This window comes from Colossoma macropomum, unplaced genomic scaffold, assembly GCF_904425465.1.
Source record: "Colossoma macropomum unplaced genomic scaffold, Colossoma_macropomum, whole genome shotgun sequence".
Lineage (NCBI taxonomy): Eukaryota > Metazoa > Chordata > Actinopteri > Characiformes > Serrasalmidae > Colossoma > Colossoma macropomum.
Genome location: NW_023494799.1, coordinates 4,335,825 through 4,360,420, shown reverse-complemented (window position 1 = coordinate 4,360,420; position 24,596 = coordinate 4,335,825). Strand labels below are relative to the sequence as shown.

At 39.3% G+C, this 24,596-nt stretch overlaps 1 protein-coding gene across 1 annotated transcript in view; it reads right to left on the bottom strand.

The window, feature by feature from the left end:
- The window catches only part of fbn2b (fibrillin 2b), a 130,785-nt gene that overhangs the window by 25,998 nt on the left and 80,191 nt on the right, over positions 1 to 24,596 (bottom strand). Inside the window, exons 17-44 of the mRNA XM_036586043.1 lie at positions 24,224 to 24,277; positions 23,912 to 24,037; positions 23,507 to 23,632; positions 22,473 to 22,592; positions 21,037 to 21,174; positions 20,810 to 20,860; positions 19,217 to 19,342; positions 18,514 to 18,741; positions 18,028 to 18,153; positions 16,919 to 17,047; positions 15,799 to 15,924; positions 15,385 to 15,510; positions 13,884 to 14,006; positions 12,814 to 12,939; positions 12,572 to 12,697; positions 11,345 to 11,467; positions 11,034 to 11,156; positions 10,628 to 10,753; positions 9,472 to 9,594; positions 8,145 to 8,267; positions 7,110 to 7,271; positions 6,479 to 6,547; positions 5,455 to 5,580; positions 4,669 to 4,794; positions 4,263 to 4,412; positions 3,193 to 3,264; positions 2,970 to 3,095; positions 571 to 696 (exon numbers count right to left, since the gene is read on the bottom strand). Coding sequence (XP_036441936.1) covers positions 571 to 696; positions 2,970 to 3,095; positions 3,193 to 3,264; positions 4,263 to 4,412; positions 4,669 to 4,794; positions 5,455 to 5,580; positions 6,479 to 6,547; positions 7,110 to 7,271; positions 8,145 to 8,267; positions 9,472 to 9,594; positions 10,628 to 10,753; positions 11,034 to 11,156; positions 11,345 to 11,467; positions 12,572 to 12,697; positions 12,814 to 12,939; positions 13,884 to 14,006; positions 15,385 to 15,510; positions 15,799 to 15,924; positions 16,919 to 17,047; positions 18,028 to 18,153; positions 18,514 to 18,741; positions 19,217 to 19,342; positions 20,810 to 20,860; positions 21,037 to 21,174; positions 22,473 to 22,592; positions 23,507 to 23,632; positions 23,912 to 24,037; positions 24,224 to 24,277 — 3,426 coding nt within the window. The remainder of the gene's footprint in view (positions 1 to 570; positions 697 to 2,969; positions 3,096 to 3,192; positions 3,265 to 4,262; positions 4,413 to 4,668; positions 4,795 to 5,454; positions 5,581 to 6,478; positions 6,548 to 7,109; positions 7,272 to 8,144; positions 8,268 to 9,471; positions 9,595 to 10,627; positions 10,754 to 11,033; positions 11,157 to 11,344; positions 11,468 to 12,571; positions 12,698 to 12,813; positions 12,940 to 13,883; positions 14,007 to 15,384; positions 15,511 to 15,798; positions 15,925 to 16,918; positions 17,048 to 18,027; positions 18,154 to 18,513; positions 18,742 to 19,216; positions 19,343 to 20,809; positions 20,861 to 21,036; positions 21,175 to 22,472; positions 22,593 to 23,506; positions 23,633 to 23,911; positions 24,038 to 24,223; positions 24,278 to 24,596) is intronic.

Below are 24,596 nucleotides of genomic sequence, written 5' to 3'. Positions count from 1 at the left end.
TTTACAGGAGAAGGAAAAGACATACTTCACTTTTAATGTAAGTCAATGGAACCAGACTTTTTTCCAAGTCATTTTGGGTCATTTCTTTTGACCCGTTCATCACAAAATTTACAGAAAATGTAAAGACCAACAGGTATTTTCAGATTATGTAAAACACTGAAAAAATGGAGATATGAGGTTTTGTTCCAACGGCAGCGATATATTTTGAGCGGTAATATTGATTATGATTAAATAGTGGGAAATCTGAAAAGGCTTTCATTGGGCTCGCATCTCAGACATCAGGTATTCTACTTGTAACCATTTCATGTAACAACCTTCTGTGAATGAGCTTAATGATTTCATTATCCAGAAATTTTGAAAAATCAGTAGAATTCCCCTTTAACGTAGTCAAACAGGTAAGATTCTAAAACAAACAAATAAGAGGGAAAATTAGCAGCAGCCGTTTCAAAAACTTAAATAAAGCACAAAAACACTTTTGCTATCTCAGCAGAATAGTGACGAAATGTTTGGCCTCCCCCTCTATTTGTCTGAGATGGTCCATCCCAGGCAGGTTTAGAAGGCTGGACTCACCCACGCAGGCTCCGCTGGGGGAGAGCTTATAGCCCGGAGAACACTCGCAGCGGTAGCTCCCGGGGATGTTGATGCAGTTGGCGTTCCGCTGACACAGGTTATCCCCACTGTTACACTCATCGATATCTGGAAGAAGAAGAAAGAACAGAGAGGGAATGAAAGAAAGAAAGAAACACACAAAGTGCTGTAATCAGTCAATTGAGCTGTAAATGTCCAGTGAAAAAGCACTGAGAGGTAATAGATCAGCTGCAGCAGTCTAATCCAACAGCAGCCCGGAGCTTAAAGGAGTCTGGCTGCCACTGCAGCGTCTGATAAGACCTGTGTGTGTGTAAACACTGCCGGTTCAAAAAGTTTGAAGCAATCCAGCTGTTTAAGATGCTTTTCATGTTGGTTTGCAATAACGTACCATATTAAAGACTAATCAAGTTTATTTAAATAGGGAAACTAAATCACACGTGTAATTATAAGCAACATTGACAGTGCAATATTAGGAATAAAGCCAGAGGACACGCCCATTTTACCACCTTGTTCTGATATCAGCACTCGACAGCACTCAAGATTTCAATGTGCTCTTATAACAACAGTCTGGAAACCATTAAATCATTATTTGGGTGATTCCATAATTGGGGTGCCATTTAACTGCTCATTTGGTGAGCAGTTAGATCCCTTTGTTTTAAAATAAATGTGTCCCAAAGTCTGAAAATCAGTGTGGAACTTTAGGAACTGTCACTACCGAAGCATATTTTCTGCAATTAAGCAAACTTTTTTTGTGTTTGGATGATTTTAAAATATGAAAATATGATAATATTATGATTTTATGTGTCATCAGTCATGGACCAGCTAGTGCTTTTTTTAATTATGCTAAATATTAGCTAAAATCATCACTACTGAAACATTTGGCAAGGTTTCGGTGATGCTATGATTGTTTTGGTGAAGACAAAAAGGAATGTTCAATCAATTATTTTAATAAAATAAACATAATTAAGGTACAGGATCACTCAAAGGGATTTTAGTCCAAAGTCCAATTCAGTTAAAAGTCAAAAGACTTTGAACCAGTTTGGAAGAGTGATCAGTGTACCATACAAGTAAGTATGCTTGTATAAAGCAAAGAAACTCCGGGCAATGTGACAATATTTAGTGTTATCATGATAATTTAAATCACAATATGTCACAATACGCTTTCCCGAGCATATCATGGATATCGTCAGTACTTAAAAACACTTTCCAACTGTGTGTTTGATTACAATGAGTGCATAATTAACCCTGTTTACCTGGATTTAGTGCAGTGCAGTGTGAAATCGTAGATATAAATAATTAAGTTTGTTGTTTTTTACTGTATTTTTTAAATATGGCACTACTTTGTCAGTTCCAGCTCACCAGATGTCAGAAAAAATAAAAATAGTTACTTATCATGTATCGTGGAAACTTCCTGAAGTATCATGATATAACATTTTTGTGACATCGCCCAGCTCTACTCTGAACATGCAGTTCTTATGCCGAAAAAGTAGTTCCAGCAGTTTGGAGCCAAGCTACCATTGTTGCTGCTCAGTGATCTTCTGTCAGCGGAATGATACGGTGAAGAATTACGCTGTTATCAGATATAAACACACGACTAGAACATTTTTCCATTTTTCAGATTGTTTAGTGAAGAGGTGTCCAAACTTTTTTCAAAGAGGTCCAGATTGTACTGTGTTAAAATACCTGAGGGCCGAACTATAATTCACAAATGATTCAAAATATTATTTATATATTATATAATGGATATAATATATCTAGTATAAAGGATGCATGAGGCTTCTTTTATTGTTGGATTGTTTGTTCTGAACAGTTTGGATCGATAAGCGCTTATAATAAATAATTAAACTGTTTAAGTGTAACAATACACCATGTCTAATGCTCCTATTAATATCATATTCCTATTCAAATGATTCTTATTTGTTGAAAAATATAATTTGTGAGACAAACTAAACAAAAATCTATACATTTTTGGTTTTGTTAGGTGATGTTCTTTACATATCAAATAAACGCAGTGTAGCCACGTTTTTGTTCGACCTTAAAGGGTTAATATTTACTGAACTACTGAATTTGTTCTAAGAGAAGTTTTCCATCTCGCCAAAATCTGCTGTTCTCAGTGTTTAGTTTTAGCTTTAGGTCTGTAGTCTTGACTAAATGTCATCCACTAAGTGAAGCTGCAGGTCTGGTCAGCTGCCACCATCAGGTGACAGGGAGAACTGCAACATACTGGCTGGCGGGTCACTTATAATACACTGCAAAACAGAAGCCATGGGCCAATTAAAATCTCTCCGTGGGCCGCGTTTGGCCCTGGGGCCGGACTTTGGACACCCCTGGTTTAGTGGGAGCTAACTGACTGTATAAACATTACTGCGTTTGTGCCGTACCTTCGCAGATGAGCAGGATGTTGTTGTAGCTGAAGCCCATGGGACACTCGCAGCGGAAGCTGCCGATCTGATTGATACACACTCCGTTGGCGCAGATTCCAGGGATCTCCCGGCACTCGTCGATATCTGAATCATCACAGGCACACTTCAGTTCACTCACCCAAAGAAGAGAAATCACGCCTGTACAGAAGCTCAGATCAATGCAGAGTGAGAAACGTCTTACCGATGGGTTTTCCAGTGTGAATGTCAATGATGAAGCCTGGAGCCTGATTTCCACACAGGAGCAGATACTCAGCTGAACAAAACACAAACAGCCATTAGTCTTAACACAGCCACCCAGCAAAGAATCACATGTTCACATCACTGTTCAAGAGTCAGATTAGCAATTTGTATTACACAGTAATAAGTTGCACAGTATAGATTTCAATTTTATAGACTAGACACCAAAATGAACTGTTAACCCTTGTGTGGTGTTCAGGTCTGTGGGACCCATTTTCAGTGTTTACCAAAAGAAAAAATGATGTGATTTTATTATTATTTCAGCCTCAGATTCTTGGTCTTTGCTCATTTTCTGTGAAGAACATATAAAATAACCCATTTACAATGTCTTCACTCTGTTCACCCCCCACACATTTATATCACACATGTGGTGTTGGGTGAACCCGCGGGGAGTAAAAGTGTGGAGGTGCTGTGTCCTTCACTCTGTTCTCCTCCTACATGGCCTGCTGTTAGTGTGTATCTGTGTGTGTGTGTGTGTGTGTGTGTGTGTGTGTGTGTGAGGGTGGACAACATGGACAGGCTGCTGACTGGCTACAGCTGATAAAGGAGAACCCTACGCTGGACACTTGTGATATTTTAAACATCTGGTATTTTTACATAAATTGTTATGACTGTATTGATTTAAAATAAACAATAATGTGGTGGGTCCAGCAGACCACTGAGTAACAAACACATCAACACACACAAGGGATGAACGTTTTATTCAATATTTCAAGCACTTCGGGAACAAATTACTATAATTTTGAATTAAATTATCTACCTCTAGATCTGATCGTGTTTGAAATATGAGGCATTCTGGGTATCACTTTTATTAGAACTTCATTCTCTACTTTCTGCAGCTTTCTCAGTCGTTTTAATTCAAGCCTAATATAGACTGAGGTGTTTATATGCTCACTCTACTCAACAATCTGATGAAATTCTCTGTGTTGTATACATGGACGAATTCTATTCCGATTGAGCTATCAGTCGGATTATTAACGGATTATCAGGCTGCAGGTAAGTGAGGCTACTCACAGGTAGCTGGAGTTGGACAGGCTTCACACGGCTTGTTCCAGGCTTTTCCCACGTTATAAGAACAGCAGCACATTTTCTTCGTCATGTTGAAGGACAGCTCGTTCTCACACGTGTCGTTAAAGTTACGGTAGCACACGCTCTTCCTCATGTCTGGAAAAGACAAACAGGTTAAAGAAGTGGTAAGAAATTACATACATGTGTATGTGTGCCTTGGATTTTTACTGAATGTCCAATGTATGGATGCGATTTGTACCACAGATGTGGTACCAAAAATAGGTCACGTAATGTACACACTAAAACAACCCTGTTCTACGTCTGAAGATATTTTTAGTTACTCGTTATATTGCTATGTACCATTAGCTGCTGTAGATGTTGGTGTACGTATTTTACAGTAGATGTATTTTACCCATGCAGTTGTTTCCTCCATTGACCTGCATGTACTCCGGAGGGCAGACGCAGGTGTAGTTGCCCAGGGTGTTGTAGCAGGTTCCCGGGCCACAGATACCAATGTGGGCCGTGCACTCGTCAATATCTGGAGGAGCAGAGCAGCAAAGAAAAACATTTTAAGCACAAAGAGGTCTAAATAGGAGGGCAGTTGTGCTCAGAGTCACTACAAAAGTGTCATAAGTGTCAGAAAAGATTTTCAATTTTAGTTTTTATTTAATTTTTTTAGTGGAATCCATGGATTCTGCCAAGAACTGACTGAGGGGCATAACATCCCTGGAACTTGGGCTTATGCCTAAACTTATTTAAGTTTTAGGAATTTGGAGAACCCACTGGTGGAAATGTGTAATTGCATGCAACATGTGGAAGAACACATTGTAGCATGGGTTGTGCTTCGGACACCTTTACCGAGAGGATGAATCTGATGATTTTGAGTGTGTTGAAAGAGAGTTAAAAGAGAACTTGGTGATGGACGTGTCTTCCAAGGATGCGAGTCAATTATCTACTGTTGTCATCGTATCTTCATCAGTGTACGTTGATTTTGCATTCGAGGCCTAAACATTGAGCCGGACCTTCTTTTTTTTAGTCTGTGACATTTATACGTAAAGATGTAGGATGTGATTCTGAACTGGGCTAAAATTAAGAAAGAAGGACTCCGCTGCGAATTTCAGGTCTGTCTCCTTTAAATGAAGGTAACATTGTGAGCTTGGTGAGGCGTCACTCTGCCAGTTGGCTGGTGTTCTCTCACCTTCACAGATGCGCGTCTCCTCGTTCAGGTAATAACCCGCCGGACACTCGCACTGAAAACTGCCAAAGGTGTTCACGCAGTTACCTCCCTGACACAAACCCGGCAACTCCTGACACTCGTCAATATCTGCTCAGAGGGAGAGAGAGAGAGAGAGAGAGAGAGAGAGAGAGAGAGAGAGAGAGAAACAGAAAGGGAAAGAGCGTGTGGAAGAGAGAGAAAGAGAGAGGGAAAATACAGAACAAGAAAGAGAGAAAGAAAAAGAGAAGGAGAAAGAGAGGGAAGGAGATGTGAAAGAAAGGAAAAAAGTGAGAGAAAGAAAAAGGCAAAGTGAAGAATGAGAGAAATAGAGAGTGAGAGAGAGAAACAGAAACAAAAAGGGATGGAGAGGAAAAAATAAAAGTAAGAGAGAGATAGAGAGAGTAAGAGAATGAAAAGATAAAGAGAAAAAAGAGAAAAGGAAAGAGAAGGGGAGAGAATTGATTGTCAGAGAGGGGAGAGAGGGAGAGAGATAGAGAGAAAGAGAGAAAGGGAAAAAACAGGACAAGAAAGAGAGAAAAAAGACAGAGATGAAAGGAGATGGAGAAAGAAGGAAGAGGTGAGAGAAAGATGAGGAGAAGTAAAGAATGAGAGAAATAGAAAATAGTGAGAGAGAAAGAAAAACAGATGGAGAGAAAAAAGTAAGGAGATAGAGAGAGACAGAGAGAGTAAGAGTATGAAAAGAAAATAGAGAAAAGAAAACGAAGGACAAGGGGGAGAGAATTGATTGGCAGAGAGGGAGAGAGATAGAGAGAGAGAGAGAGAGAGAGGGAGAGAGAGGGAGGTCATTAATGCACACATTGAAGCATAAACTGCAAAGCCATCAGACATCAACAACAGTCCCAGCAACGGCAAGGGCACCACACACACACACACACACACACACACACACACACACACACACACACACACACACACAAATGCGCTAATGTGGCAAGGACAACAAGAGCGCACGCACACACACACACGCTGGCGGTGGGTTTCTTACCCTCCAGGATGACTGTGATGGGGTTGGGTCTGAAGCCCTCTCCTCCGGGACACAGAGTTTTATACTCCGCTACAAACAGAGAAACTCAGATTATCAGTTATTCTTTAATGCATACACTGTCACAAACGAAGGTTCTGTTCAGGTACATTCTTCAAGCATCAAGGTACAAACAATGTAAATGTACCCTTAAAGGTACAACAGTGGTTTTAAGGTCTGATTGTGAACCTTAAATAGGTTTTTCCAGGTGAAAAGTTCGTATTTGTACTTTTCATAACCGAATGTTTTAAACAGAACAGTAAAATAAACGTCCTGGAGACGAGACGGGGTGTGTGGAGTCAGTACAGCTTAGAACACATCATTTCAGTGGATTATGGTTCAGTTATGTTCCCTGACTAAAGGTACTGAGATGGACCCTTGAGGGCCCCACCCCAGTGATAAGAGGGGGACTGTCCCAGGAAATTAATGTATTCTTTTAGATTAAAAATGTTTAAACATTTATAAACTATGATCAAATGCTCCATCTTAACCCATTCATTTTGGACTCACTCGGGAGCGCCCTCTAGCGTTTGGAAAACCTGTAAGACAGGTCAGGTCAGTATCTAGAGGTCACTCTGAGGTGTAAAGGACATACTGGAGTTGACAGGGGGGCAAAGTTCACAGGGGTTCCCCCAGGCTCCACCCAGAGAGCAGCAGCAGGACGCCCGGGTCACGCCCACTCCGATTTCAGCGCTACAGGAAATTCCTCCATCACCACGGTCCAGCGTGTCCAGGAAGCAGTTACCCACCCGAGTGTCTGCAGAGAGAGAGAGAGGGAGAGAGAGATACATACACCGTTTATTTCAGTTCAGTTAGCTTCACAGTCTTGATGTGTAAAGGACAAAGTAAAACATGCTGTTGCAAATCATCTTCGACTGTTTTTTCCATTTGTACCCACAATGACTGTCCACATCTAAACAGTTGAAAAATAGTTTTTTAAGTAATAAACAGTCCTAATGGCTCTGTTTCCTGACCATACTCTACAGGTTAAAGGGAAAGTCCACTGATCTTTCAAAAGTTGGTTAAATGCAAACAAAGTCATTCAGAGTGGTTTGGTGTGAAATTCTCCATTCTAAACTTACCGAATCGGAACCATTCACAGTGGTGGTGATAGGAACCAGACGTCTGAATAGTTTAATGCCTTTAAAATCTCCCTCGCAGAAAGTTATTACACAAAGTGGTTATGAATACTGAGAATATTATCCAAGTCATTGCTTTATTTTAAGATAGTATTGAAAATGTTTTGGCCTGAAGCATATTTTCTAAAATCTACTCATGGTGGAGGGGTACATGCATTACCTTTTAACCATCACAACATTCTATATTTAAAAAAATGTGTGTAGGTTCACTGGTGGTTTTGGATAGTAAATAAAATGTCTTTATTTGTGCTGTAGTCATGGTGACCCCTGGTTCCTATCACCACCACTGTAAAGACATCTGAGTCTGTAAGTTTCTCTACAAGGAACTATTTTAAACCAAACCTCTCTGAATACAGACCTTTTGCAAACATCAGCAGAAAACAGACATATGATTCTTGTTTCTTCCTGGATAATCAATCAAAAACACCCTATATAAGCTCCTTTCAAGCTCAGTGTTGTGACAATGAGGTGATGATGAGGCCCACACTCACCCACACAGCCTACTCCTGTGGGGTTGAGCTCAAAGTCCGCAGGACAGTTACACAGGTAGCTGCCCGGCATGTTCACACACAGGCCGTTAATGCAGTTCACTGGGTCTGCGCACTCGTTTATGTCTGAGAGACACGGGAGAGAGAGAGAGAGAGAGAGAGAAAGAATAAGCATTCAATAAGACTGGCAATTTAAGACCTAAGAGCAATATACACAAAAAAAAAAAAATGTTTTGTAAACATACAATAAAAATACACAAGAATATACGTATACAAAAACAAAATATTTGAAAACAGTCCAAGAATTTCTGATTTTTTTATTTGAAAAAAGAGTGCACACTGCACTGAATATTATAATGCATTATATCTGGGATGATTAATATAACTAATTGTGAATAATTGTTCTAGATTCGGTAATTAATCATGATTACGCACATTTGTCTTAATCGTTAAACTTGATTTATTTTTTCGTTTATAAAGCAGTGTTTTTGTTATTGCTATATAAGTGATTTCCACAGAGTGAACACAGTTTTAGTCTTCATCATCACTGACGTCCAGTGAGAGCAACGGTGTCTGCATGTTAAAACCAATGAGTATGTGGGTGTTTGTATATATACATATATATATATATATATATATATATATATATATATATATATATATATACTGTGAATAAATTGTTGTTCTAACGTTTTTAAATTGAATTTTGAATAGCAGGTTAAGGTGTTTTATGCCCTGTCAACTTATTTTTTGAAGTTCTAATACCTAAAATTTTCAGGCCACTAGGACACAAATTTCTTTCAGTTAATACCATAAATTTTTTTACAGACTATAGTCATCGGTTCAGCTCCTTCATGACTGTAGCCTCTGGCTCTCATTTATACAGCTCCTGAATTCTTGTTACAGTGGAGGTTCTTGAGCGGAACTAGAGCTGATGCTTTTGTTAGTTTGCTGCTTGTTGATTTATCCATAGTTGTCCTGTGTAATCTGCTTAAGGTGCTGAATGTGTCACTTTAAAAATCTACAATCTACTACAATCGTGCATCTTATCATAGCAACACACAGTGCGCTGCAGCCGGGCTTCAGCCTGCTCGAACTAGGAAAATTAATAATTAATAATTTATTTATCACGCGAAACATTATTAACGTGTAAACTTGCATCTCCACCTTCAGATCCATGCATTACGATACATTTTTGGCACCCCTAATAAGCCGTGGGTGTTGTGTTGTTTGGTGTTGCACGAATATTTCTCTTTCATCTTGAAGTCTCCAGATCTCCAGTAGTGTCCACTCTTCTGCAAAGAGGTCCACCTGCAGCAGCTTTCCTCACCTGTGCAGTTTCCTCCACTGCGGTCCAGCTCATATCCGTCATCACACACGCACCGGAACATTCCGGGCAGATTCTGGCACGTTCCGAACACGCAGATGTTCTGGAAGTTACACTCGTCGATGTCTGTGTGTGAACAAAGACAAAGAACAGTGAGGATAAAATGTTGGAAAACTGTCATTAATGATGCTCAGAATGTATCACATTTCAAAAGTTGAAATCTCAAAGGCAGATAATCTGACAAAAACATTTTAAACTGATAATTCATTATTTATTTTATATTTTATTTACATGATATGTATATTAATTATACATCTATACATTATTTATATGACACATCATTTAAAGGGGCACTGTGGCCATAATTTAAAACCCAACCATCTTAATAATAATAATACATTTTTTTATGCTTATTTTTTTGCTGGCTAGCGCAGAGAGAAGCCATTGATACTGCAAGGAAGCAGAATATCACGTCTGCATTTATTAACCTCTACATTAAAGCATTTCTATATTGCTGCAGGGGGATTCCCAATGGTTTTATGATGTATTTGTGTAATGCATGCTGGGTATTGTAGTGAGATGGATGAAAAGACAAATAAAATTGTGAAGCCTACTAAATACCTGTACTGACTAAAACATTTACAAAAATATCATTCAGTATGTCATTATTATTTATTTAAGTTATTAATATAACACGTGATTCCACGCATTTGAATGGTAGTTCAAGTCTGTTTGTGTTTATCAGGGATACACCAAAAATTTGGCCACTGATTTTTTTTTTTTGCATTTGCCCAAAATGGTCAAAGACTGATAATGGTCAAAAAGAAAATCAGCTGAAATTAATTTTAATGGTAATGAAAACGACAAATAAGCCTTCAGCTTTGCTGGCGCCATTTGTGCACTTTGTTTATGAAATGTTGAAAAAACCTAAACAAAAGTCCAAAATATAGCTAAAAAATAACGTAATTCATTGCCTTGGATGACCAACGATTCTTTGCTGTTGGATGTTGGACACTGAAGCTACTTTTTATATGTAAATTGTTTTTATTATTATCAGCTTTTTTCGGTTTTAGTTTTTTTTCGGCCCTTTCAAATTTCGGCTTTCGCCAAGACTTTTTACACCACTAATATTTATGCATGCATAGATATGTGTGCGTACCTTGACAGGCCTTGCTGTCCTCAGTGGGAGTGAAACCCATCTCACACTCGCAGCGATAGCCCCCCGGTGAGTTCAGACACTGACCGTTCTCACACAGGTTCACGTTCTCCGCACATTCGTCCATGTCTGATAGAACAAAAGGTATAGGATATACATACAATATTCTCCTCCATTTCTCTCTCTCTCTCTCTCTCTCTCTCTCTGATCTTCCATTTTAATGAGATTTACTGAACTGACCACTTTAGTTACCAGCAAATGGGAGACAATACAACGGCTTTAGTGCTAAAAATAAAACATAGACAACAGCAAATAAAGTTCCCTATCTCTCTCTCTCTCTCTCTCTCTCTCTCTCTCTCTCTCTCTTTGTGATTCTCTATTCACACTCTGTTAAGGTGAGCTGATGTACCGCTGCATGAGAATCCGTCTCCGTTGAAGCCCTCCTTGCAGGCGCAGCGGTAAGACCCCGGTGTGTTGACACAGTCGGCGTTGGGGTTGCAGTTGTGCTCCTCTGTGGAACACTCGTCCAAATCTGGACAAACAGAGCATGAGGTCAGAGGTCACAGGAGGCTGAAGGTACAGAACAAAAGCAGCTAGCTAACTGTTATTATGTTATTATTTCATTTAAATGCTGACCAGTGAGTCTGGAAAAGAAACTAATAAACTGATATTATGAGTTAAAGTTAGGAAAGGGTCGTAGGTGGTCCGCAGCTCACTCACCCACGCAGTTGATGCCGTCTCCCACCCAGCCGTCCCTGCAGCGGCACTTGAAGCTTCCCGGAACGTTAACGCAGGCGGCGTGCATGTCGCAGTTATGAGCTCCAATCTCACACTCATCAACATCTACACAGAAAAAAACACACACACACGTTTACAATGAATTCATTTAACTGTGATTAAGTTAACATATATATACTTATTACATAAATCATAAATATAATACATATGGGGCCTAATATAATACATATGGGATGAATAACTTGGGCTCCCCTGGTCACACTGCATGTTTGTTGACTTTCTGAGTGAACATAAGTGAACACATCCTCTACAGAGAACACACTTCTGCACACCTTTAAAGCACAATTACTGTTGATTAGTTGAATTTAACACAATGAAGAAAAATACATAAAATGATGCTGGGGCAAAAGTTTTATATTTTGTGCTTTATTTGTTTCCAATTTGTTAAACTCAGGAAAAAAAAATGCTGAAAATATGTGAGTTAAAATTTGAAGAAAATTGTCACATTTTCTCTGTAAAGGATGTGTTTTCACTTTATTTTCACTTCATTTCACCTCATTTGACTGAGAGTTTTCACGATTTTGCATACAACTCTAAGGACCTACTAGTATATTCATACTTATAGGACATATTATTAGTACATGTAGATTTTTACATGTATATAATACATACGCTACATGTTAAACACATACAGGTACTTACTTATATATAATACATATGAGACATATTAGAATTACATATAGGTACTTAATCATATATAATACATATGGGACACATAATTACATATAGGTACCTAATTCTATATAATACATATGAGACATATTAGAATTACATATAGATACTTACTTATATATGATACATATGAGACATTATGAATACATATAGGTACTTAATTACATATAATACATATGAGACATATTAGAATTACCTATAGGTACTCACTTATATATAATACATATGGGACATAGTATTAGTACATTCAGGTTCTTATATAATATATAGGACATATTTTCACGTTTCACATAATTACATTATTGGTTACTGTAAAATTCTGCTTGAAAAGAGCAGAAAAAATGACAAATAAAACTTCACGTATTTAAAGCTTTAAACATGCTTAAGTTGTTATGCTGTAAAAAGCCGATTCATGGTATTCGGCACGGACTGGCCAGACACCCCTCCCCCCTCACTCCCCACCCCACACACACACACCTGTACAGCCGGTGGAGCCCTTCTTGACAAAGTAGCCCAGCTGGCAGTGACAGATGAAGGAGCCCTTGGTGTTCTCACAGTCACCGTGGAGACAGATGTTGGGGTTCAGGTCACACTCGTTGACATCTGGAGAATCACACACACACACACAGACAAACACAAACAAACACACAGGTGAGTCTGTCGCAGTAAGAGATGAGGAGCATATGCAGCGTGTGTGAAGGGCAGTAGTGTTTACTGACCCACGCAGGTGCGCATGTCCATGGAGGCCATGAAGCCGTCAAAGCAGAGGCAGCGATACTCTCCCGGGATATTAGTGCACTGACCACCGTCACAGATATCAGGAGTGTCCTCACACTCATCAATATCTGAGGAAACAAAACAGACAAAATCATTTCTTTGTGATTCCTGTTAAGATAAAAAATGTTCTTCTTTAGTAAAGAAAAACCTTTTGGAAAAAGGTTCTATGCAGCATCAGAAAGGGTTCTTCTCTTGCTACAAGGCTAATATCGTAACAATAGCAGAACCCTTTTTTGGGTGCTATATAGGTTCTATATAGAACCATATACAGCACGTTCTCCATCAATCTAAAGAACACTTTCATTATTATAAGAACCGTTTAATCATGCAAAGCGTTCTTTGAGTGCTCATGATTCTACATATAACCATTTAGAAAATTCTTAACGCATATAGAGACTTACATATACAGTCATATGCAAAAGTTTGGGCACATCCAGTCAAATGACATGCTTTGTTGATTTTTGAAAGTAAGCTAAGACGTCCTCTACAGAGAACACACCTTTTTAAAAAATGGAAATTTTAGTGCACAATTTCTGTTTTTTGCTGAGTTTATGTTCTGGAAAAAAATAAAATCTACAGTCTGCCATAACTTTTGCCACATTTTAAATCGTATTTTTTCGCCCAATATGTTAAATGAACAGTAATAAACAGTAATTGTGCATTAAAATGTGTTCTCTGTAGAGGACGTGTTCATTCCACACATTATTTGACCAGGGGCGCGCAAACTTTTGTATATGACTATACATATAATATATATGAAAAACATATCAATAACACACATATCAGAGATATTTCACATGTATAAAAAACACCTGGCATATTGTTAAAATAAGGTACCTGCTTATATATAATCCATGTTATTGGTACTTACAGACATATATTTCATATGGGACATATGATTATTGTTACATATAGACTCTTGCACATGTGTAATACATATGGGACATATGTATGACCCCACATCCTTACAATATATAAAGCCTGCAATGTGTGTGTATGTGTGAGCGTGTACCAGCGCAGGTGCGGAGGTCCGGCATCAGAGCGTATCCTTCACTGCAGCTGCACTCATAGCTGCCCTCAGAGTTGGTACAGTGTGTGTCACAGCCTCCGTTCATGATGGTACACTCATCAATATCTAATAAAACACACCAAAAAACAGCATCGCTATTTCACACAGACCTGCCATGCCATCAACCTATATTATATAAGACAAGCTCAGTGACAAGTTATACGAACAGTGCGTATGTAAACACATACAATACTGCTTTTCAATGGCGACCACACTTATAAGCAGAAGAGAAGATATTTTATTATGGTTTTAATTTAATAAAGTTATTGATGCGTGAACAGCCTTGCAGAAAAAAAAGTCATTGATGAACAAAACAGAACAAAACTTTAATTCACCACATAACTGAATATGCACATAATTAATTATGCAATTACATTTAAAAAAGTATGTGTATAGCATAGGGGTCGGCAACATGTGGCTCCGGTGCCACATGCAGCTCTTTTACTGCCCTGTTGAGTCTCCACAGCAGAGTTAGATTTTTAGGTAAAAACAAAAATCCTGCTTTGCAGTAAAATAAAGCTCTGCTGATCGTTCAGAGTTTTAACAATAAAGGGTCTTAAACGCTGGAGTTAATGTAGAACTGCTACTTTATCCTTTAACACTGAAGGTTGGAGTGCAGACCGCTGGTCACAATAGCAACGCGGACAACAGTCTCGCCTAGCTAGTAGCTAACGAAAAGGCAAATAGGAAGATTCAAGATAAACATCGATAATTTATAATTTATAAGCATTTATAATCACTCCATCTGGTTTCCTGATACTTTTAATCTGGAAAGAGAAACTGCCAAACACTAAAAAGTCACGAAGCTGAAGTCAGATTATCGTTTGAATTTTCCCGTTCCACCTTAAATGGCGCAGCAGTTACATTCTGACACCTAAGGCACCATTTAAGGTAGAATAGAAAAATTCGAACAAGAAGCTGGCGAATGAGAAGCGACTTCAGTTTTGTAAAAAGTCAAACGATGAGAGACATTTTACAAGAAACTGTTCTACTTTTGAGGAAAAGTTTCCTGCCAGAGATGCGAGAAAAGTGGCTATAGCTGAGCTAAAGCTTAAAGCAGAACAAAGTAAGTCTGCGTTTCCCTTTATGTTATATTTTTTAGTCCATACTAGGACATTAAGACATATTTTCAGCCAAGATGGCAAAATGTTACTTCGAAAAAGGGACATAAAATATTGTGACCTAATTTTTGTTGAATGGACAAAATGGCTCTTCTTAACATTTGGGTTGCCAACCTCTGGTATAGCAGAAATAACTATAAGGGTTAAATTTTAAATTATTCAATAATAATAATAATAATAATTATTATTATTATTATTATTATAAAAAAATGTTAATTGCATGACACTTTTCAAACCTAAAATGCAGTTCAAAGTGGTTCACAGACGGTAGGAAGAGAAAAGAAAGCTACTTTTGTATGACTGTGTTCGGTGCGGTCACTCACCCACGCAGCCCTGTCTGTCCGGAGTGGCCTGATATCCTATGTTACACGAGCACTGATAGGAGCCCACCGTGTTCACGCACTGACCGTTCCTACACAGGTTATCACTCAGCTCGCACTCGTTCACATCTGTAAAAGGAAGGAGAGATAAAAGAGCAAAGACTGAGACACGTCCTAACCAAAAGCCCGGTGAAGAAGTGGCGTCCACACGATCAAATGTTTCATTTCTACAATAAAACCAGATGAGTTTACATCATCAAACACTACACTCCACCTTTAAAAAGGGAGGGGAAACTTATTAAGTTCATTTCTGGGGTTCATGCCTACATGGTATATTAAAGCTGGACCGTCTCTGGAGGTCAAAGCATTCGAAAATAATGACCCATCCAAAAAATGATTTTTTAAGGGTGTGTGTACCTTCGCAGGACGATCCGTCAGGGCTGAGCTGGTGACCCCGCGGACATTCACACTCATAACTGCCCTCAGTGTTGTGGCAGGTTCCTCCACGACACAGCAGGGGGTCTCTCTCACATTCGTCAATGTCTGAGAGAGAGAGAGAGAGAGAGAGAGAGAGAGAGAGAAAGAGAGGGAGGGGGGGGGCAAAGGCAACTTAGACAGTGTGGTGTGCATTTCAACAATATAGTTCAGATTACAGCTATTATACATATACACCTATAATACCTATGAGACATTATGGCTACGTTCACATTACAAGCCTTGTTGCTCAAATCTGATTTTTTGCTCAAATCCGATCTCTCTGACACGATGATTCACACTCGTTTAGGTAAGACATTCAAATCTGTCATTAAAGTGACGAACCGGCGTCTTGAAATGACCCTCATGAGCTCATCCTACTCAGTAATGTCACATGAATGAATCACGTGCATCATCAGCACAAACTAAGGAGCAGAACGAGCTTCGCTGAGAAGATAATTAACTCTGATCAGCTCTCAGCTTCATTATTAGAGCGAGACGAAGGAGAAAAAGGTGAGATGTGTTCCTTTTCCACGTTTACAGGCTTTAACTTCTGTTCGGCGCTGCTGCCATGGTTATGCTGAATGATGGCGCACGTGAATGTGAACGTTACATTAAGGTCGCATGGCCACGAATTGGATGCGTATCCAATCTAGGACCACATATGAACCACGAGCTTCAAGTACAGCTCAGCTTGATCCGCCATCCATCAAGACGCGTGGAAGACAAGCATCGAGACTTTTTTCTGTGCTGGCAACCAGGCAGTGCAACGTGTACACACAGCTCTGAAAACATCAGATCTGAGTCACATTAGGGCAAAAAATCAGATTTGTGCCACTTCAACCTGGTAATGTGAACGTAGCCTATTATTACATCTAGCTACATAGATATGTACAATAAATGAGACATATTAACATTACATAAATATACTTACATATACATAAGTAGTCCCAGTACTGTGGGACAATTCTTACTACACATTCAAACTTACTTGTATATAATATATAATACATATGGGACATATTATTACATATAGGTACGTGTGAGTGTGTGTGAGACTCACCCATGCAGTTCTTCATCATCATGAAGCCGCTCTCGTAGCCTTCAAAGCACTCACACTCAAAGCTGCCCGGTGTGTTCACACACGTACCCTGACCACACAGGTCCGGAGAAATAGCACATTCATCAATATCTGAGAGAGAGAGAGAGAGAGAGAGAGAGAGAGAGAGAGAGAGAGAGAGAGAGAGAGAGAGAGAGAGAGCGTGCGAGGCTTTTTAATTAAGTCACAACACTATACCTGATTTTCACTCTCTTAATAAAGGTGTGATGTATGGATGTAAACTGTGTTGAATGGGGCATGCTGTGAACAACGGTGGCGAACTGCGTTAATTTCTGCTAGCACCCCTATGGGATTCGAGTAGTGTTTTGTGCTAAGCAAACAGCAATTTGCATTTTTTTGATTAAATAAATATCAAACATTTGAAGCCTGTAAAACACATTATTGTATATTGTACCTTACAGTAGTTTTACAGTGACTCTTTCAGTAAAGAGTCCTGGCATAGAGCTGTCGCCACTGTTTTCTATTCTTCTCATCTAACTGAAACGCATTAGTCAAGGAACCACACATGTTCTCATTCAGTGACATATCTAGAACTTCCAGAAGGTCTAGACTGATGTTTGTCTCACTGAATTATTTCCACCCATTGTAAATGAAAACATCATTGGTTGAGTCCTCTGTCCCTTTTTTGTGGTCCTTCTGGTTTATTCACAGTCAGAGTTACTATGAATAACTAATACTAATATAAATGTATTAATACTATAAATGATTAAAATTACAGATCTGTATTTTTTTATTTCACACACATCACTAGGCCTTCTCTGAAGGTCTAGAAGGCCCTGAGTTTTCCCCACCAGTGAACAAACGTAAAGACAAATTCCTAATACATGTTATTTTACATACTTACCATCAAAGGTTACTATAATCAAAGCTATTTCCATATAAAAGAAGTAACCAGACCTTAATAATAGAGGCCGGTATGGTGAAAATCAGCTACTGCAGAGCTACATAATTGGTGAATAAACCTGATTCTGATTTTGATTCTTCCTCTGACACTAACTGAAGTGTTAAACGCAGTAAGCTGAAAGGGTGTCTGTGGGTGCTTTGCCGCCCACCTGTGCAGTTCCTCTCCTCCATGGTGAGGGCAAAGCCGCTGTTGCAGCGACACTTGAAGCTGCCGATGGTGTTCCGGCACGTTCCGTGTGTACACAGACCCTTAAACACCTTACATTCATTCACATCTGAACAGGAGAGACGGAGAAATACATTAAGAAATGCATTACAAAACAATTACATGATAAATATGAGAAACACGTCAATTTCAACATTTTCTGAAATAATTGTACCACTGCAATTATATTTTACTAAAATATATTTAACATACTTTAAGATGTATTAACTCCACACACTCTTGTCTCGAGTCTTTTAATTTGGTTAAAACCTTTGTTTTACCTTTAAATGTATACTTACACTGTTTGCACCATGATAAACACAAAACGTACCTACATAATTCCGTTTATACGGACAGTGTGGAGATGATGGTAAATAACAGTTTTTTTGTAATTTTGTACAGATTATCATAGGTTAAGTTTGTTGTGTACCTTTGTAGAAGGGTCTGCCAGTGAGGATATCGCCCCGGTTGGCAAATCCAGGACCCCTGGGACAGATGGTCCGGTATTCCAGGGTTCCAGGTTTGGGACAGGCCTCACACTCCAGCCCCCAAGCAGCTCCCACCGAACAACAACACATATCCACCCTGTAACGACCCGGCAGCGGCTCTCCGCACTCATCCTCATCCCACTTCATATAACAATGCTCGCTGCGCACATCTGAGGGGGAAACAAGAGGAATTTGCAATTTGGAAAAACTATTTTCAAATGAGGTCATTAACTTGCATCACTTACATTTAGCTCCTTTTCTGGGTTTACTTTTACTGTTTCATCACTGACAGCATCTGTATGGCTTTGCGACTGGTCACACCTTTAATTTAAAAGCTTTATTATTTAATTTAGACCCAAAAGACCCCGAAAGAGAAGAACAGAAGCCATCAAATTTCAACTGCAATGCTGACAGATGCTGGATGTACTAAGAAGTATCACTGCAGCTCTACGCACGGGGACGTTGGAAGGTGTTTAGGCAGCGTATGTGTGACATGAACAATGACGTCATGCAAAATGACTTGGGATTTCATTCAATGGTGTATTATTCAGTAACTAGAGGAACGTCACTGCAAAGCTATAACAAAACAACACAATAAAAGCTTGAGACTCCTCAAGGTTAAATTCAATATGCTAGCTTTCTCACCTACGCAGGTGCGTCCACCCTCGTCCAGCGTGAGTCCTTCAGGGCATTCGCAGCGGAACGAGCCGTGTGTGTTCACACAGGCGCCGTTGATACACACACCCGGGAACACCTCACACTCGTTGATGTCTGAGGAGCAAAAAAAAACACACAATCAGCCGAGAGAGGCGTAAAAAATAACACAGTCCAGCCTGATTAATAAAGGACCGTTTATAAATAGTATTATTTGTGTATGTTTAGGTGTGGACAGTTTATTTGTATTAATAATTGTCACTAATGTAAGAAAAAAATGGTAATACTTTACTGTAGCACAGTGTTCATACGGCTACATAAAACCTACGTAAGGCCTTCATGACAGCTGACATAAACGTACATAAACCTTCATAAACACTTATTTCAACAGGCGTCATTTGTAATAAAGGTTGCATGTGCCAGCTTTGATGTCATAACATCTATGTCAGGTGACAGGTTTTTTGACGTTAGGTTGTTATGACACTTTCTGAGGTGAAACGACAGACTTTGTAGCTCATAACATAACAAAGTCAGGCTGGTTGAACAAAAGTGAGTATTTTTCATGGCTTTCAGATAAAGTGAGGTTCATTTTACCATTTGTAAGATTTAACCCCTTAACATTCCAGGGGTATTTCATACAGTGGTGTATTATTCAGTACCTACAGGAACTTGAATGCACCGGAGCTACTCTTAGGTTATAGAAGTGTGTAATAAAACCTTGGCCCATGGCTTGTTAAGGGGCAACCCAAATTTATGACTTTTGGAATAAGCAATCATAAATGTGGGTTCATTATGTGGCTTTAGGTCAGCTTTCACGAAGAGCTTATGTAGGTGTCATGCAGCCTTAAGAATGCTGTTCTACAGTCGTGTTACTGAAAAAAACACTATATCTCTGAAACTATTTTTTAGCCCTTTAATTGTTGTAAAATGCACCATTTTAGCCTGAAACGGCAAACCCAAAGTAAAATGAGCCCTGTTCCCACATACTTAGGGCTACAGTCATGATCTTGGTCTCATCTGAAAGGCAACATTCCCCACCATCATAATAACTGTATGAATTACTCACACAGAGTAACAGAGTCTAGAATGGAGGAGTGTATTTCCTCCTGACTCATAGATTTCTAAACTGATCTCTGACTCCTGCCGTGTTATCAGACCACATGTTTTGGATTATGATGTCTCTGAGGAGCATGGCGAGGCTTTGAAGGTGAGGACACACCAATTTGCTAGCGTTTGCTCATTCTGTGCTTATGTTGCAAACGAGACAATCATCACTGCTGTGAATAATGGATTACAAAATTGTTTAAGAGATTGAATCCTGAGATTATAAGCTTTCTAATGGTATATTGCATCACCGCATTGCTGGACAATTTGATGCATAAAAATGATGTATAAAATGGACGTGAATGCTTTGATGGAAGTGTGGCAGTGCTGGTACAGGGGTCTAGAAAAGGCTAACTAATGTCTGAATAATGTCTGACTTGAATATAACTTTCTACTAGTCTAAAAAAATGCTAATAATAAAATGGAAAATGCAGTTTTTATGACAGGAACAATATCTTTACAAAGACGTATGGGTGGTACCTTCACATACAAGCCCCTTCATCCGTGCGAGACCACGAGGACAGGCAGTGTCTGGAGAGAGAGTGGTAAACGGTAACAAAGGGACATGCTACTATATATGTGTATATATATAATGCAAAGGGGACATTTTATATAAAACAGTAATATATAATATATATATATTTATATATATATATATATATATATACACACACAGTTACATCTCCCAGGTATAAAAACTAACACACCAAGTTCGCAGCGTTCACACGGACTGCCCCATGCAGCGCCCAGAGTAGAGCAGCACTCTGATTTGAGCGTGGCGCCGTTGATGTTCACCTCACAGCGGCCGTCCTGGATATTCAGCCAGCAGGTGCCTTTCATACTGTCTGTATGAGAGAGAGAGGGAGGGAGAAAGTGTCTGTTCGACTGCACAGATGCTCATATGTTAAATATCAGTTTTGTGATGGTTGAAGACGCTGAATAATATCGCTTGCAAGCCAATCGTCAGTTATCACTGACCTGGAAAGAAAACTGAACTTCACTGAGAGGCAGTAGGACACAACATTAACACAGTACATTCAAAATAATTCCAGATATACGACTCCAACTCCAGAGTTGATGCACACAGCAGGAATCCATTCAACTCAGTCATTGAATATTCAGGAAATTGCATTATAAGGCACATGCCACTGACTTTAACACTGACTCCTATACGGCTGCACAACGCTACACTGTGCGCACAAATGTTGGTAAATGAGAAAATAACGATCACTTACCAAAGCCAAAATAAAAACCCCATGCACATCACCGTGTGAGTGCCCTATACGATGAGGTCAGTGCAATGGAGTCACTTATAGAGGAGCCTGCATAGTGTGTGGGTGAGCAGCTAAATTCTGCATAGATACAATTCATATTTTTAAAGAGAATTTCTGCCATTTTTTTACATTTTCTGCATAATTCAATCATTAAGATGTGAACAGTCACTAAGGTTACATGTTTGAACTGAAATAAAATGTTTAATGGAAACTTGACAGAATTGTTCACAATGGTGGTGATAGGAACCAGACGTTGGGTTTTACAGCTCTAAAAGCTCCCTCACATGAAATGATTACAAACACAGTGCAGAATTTCCACTGTTTTACCAAAGTTTGAAAAGGTGAAAAATACATTTTTAATCCATTCATGGCAGAGAGGTACATGCAGGGCGTCGTTAGGCAAAATAGTCCCGAAAGAGAGTTAATTTTTTTCAGATTTTCCACTATTTTACCATCATCAACATTCCTTATAAAAACTCAGATACGTGTAGGTTCACTGGTGGTTTTGGATGGTAAATAAAATGGCTGTATTTCTGTATTTCATGGTGACCCCTGGTTCCTATCACCACCACTGTAAAGAAATCTGAGTCTCCACAATCAACCATTTCACACCAAACCACCCCGAAGGACTCTGTTTACATCTCAACCACTGAATTATTTCCTTGCTCTGATAACCCCTCATTCAGCTGATATTTGGCTGGTTAAATCAGATGTGTTAGTTCAGGGAAACCACTAAGCTCTCCAGTGCTGCAGCTCTCCAGGACTGAAGTTTAACAAATCTTTGTAAAATCGTACAGGAACTCAAATACTCATCTCCATAATGCCCTGATGATTATGAAGTTCAGCTTGCCAGGGCGGCAGGTGCTTACCCACACAGATGGTGTTGGTGGAGTCCAGCTTGCTGCCATGAGAACATTCACAGGTGAAGGAGCCGGCCTGGTTTCTGCATATTCCATTAACACATGGACTGGACTCACACTCGTTAATGTCTGAAAGACAGAGAAGCGGTCAGGAAAATGTGGGTCTATGACATACTAAAAATGTAGACATAGTATGTAGTGAAGATTAAGGCTAGTCCCATGTCTGAACTGACCAAAATGAACATCCAAGGACTTTTGATGAGGTAGTATGGCTTTAACTCTGTACATTTGTGGTAGCATTTCTGGTCTTTTTTCTGTGTCAAATATGTGTAAAATCCTACTAAAGCTGGCTGTAAATTGTGGGATTTAATAAGCCCAGACTGAAAGGTCACAGCCTGGACTCTACAGGACACATTTAATAACAAAAACAACACGTTGCACAGCCAAGACTATTCGCAGGTTTTGCTATTCTATACGCATGTGGATTAGAACAAGATGACTATTACTGAGGGAGCTCAGAGTTCAGCCATTCACATTCACTCCACAATTATTACTGTAAAAAATCAAAAATCATACTGGATTAAAAGCAGCTTGAAAAAATCACTTAATTATTACTCTTACTGTAAAACCAACAAACACTGTGCATTCATACCGGATTAAAATCACTCCACAATTATTACCATCAGACTGTATAAACTACACACACTGCAGATTCATACTGGATTAAAATCACTCCACAATTATTACCATCAGACTGTATAAACTACACACACTGCAGATTCATACTGGATTAAAATCGCTCCACAATTATTACCGTCAGACTAAAACTACACACACTGCAGATTCATACTGGATTAAAATCACTCCACAATTATTACTGTCAGACTGTAAAACTACACACACTGCAGATTCACACTGGATTTCATTTGTAATCACTTGAATTACAGCACCTTCCACTGTAAAAGAAATCCAGCTCAGTTAAGGCTTCAGTCAGTCTAAAAGAATGCTGTCTTATGAAATGATAAGTGGCAGTGAAAATTCACCTTCGCATGTCTCTGAGTCGGGCTTGAAGACGAATCCTTTGGGGCAGGAGCAGGTGAAGCTGCCCGGCGTGTTCCTGCACAGGCCGTTATCACACAGCAGCCGGTTCACCAAACACTCATTAATGTCTGGAACAGACAGAAATCCACAGATGATCATCAATCAGCACAAATAAAGTCTCACTACTGAACCGGAAAAGAACATTCAGACAAACTAAACTCAAAGCACATTATCAATACTATAATCTGTCATTGTATCATTGCACAAATTCCCCTGTTTCCTTTTTTACGTTATACAGGTGTGCAGTTTCTTCTATGTGTAACACATTCAGTGTAATAGAACTGATCCTGTTTCAACATGTGTCAGTCTGACAGACTGAAGGAACCTGCGGCCCTGTCTGTACGCACCCACGCAGTTCTTGCCGCTGGAGTCGGACTCATAGCCGATGTTGCAGATGCAGCGGTAACTCCCCCGCAGGTTCTCACACATCCCGTTCTGACAGATATCCGGGTCCAGAGCACACTCGTTAATGTCTGAGAACCAAAACCCAAAGGTACACAGTCAGAAATGGACAAACTGACCTGAATGTAATCTAATAGCAGTAAAACTTCAGGTGTTTGTGTGTGTGTGTGTGTGTGTGTGTGTGTGTGTATGTGTGTGTGTGTGCATGTGTGTGTGTGTATGTGTGTGTATGTGTGTGTATGTGTGTAAATGCTCACCTCTTCCATCTGTTGTGATGCCAATTCCGCTGCTGCACACTGCCTGGAACTCAGCTGAGGAGAAAAAAGATCACTCTGAGCTTTAATCCTTTACTGATCGATGACAGCCATATTCACAAGTTTTAACACCCCTTGTCAAATGTATTTTCAATGTCAGAATAAGTTAACACAACCTCTACAGAGAACAAACTACAGAGAGTTTTTCATATTGGGAAAAAATAAACCATAAAATATAAAATGTAGCAATTTGCACAGACAACATAAAAACTATTTTGTTGTATAAATGTGTAAAGATGGTTGTAACACAATTGTACTGCTCTACAACTTCAAAAGTTATGAACAATTTGTCAGAAAATGTAAAAAAAAAAAGAGA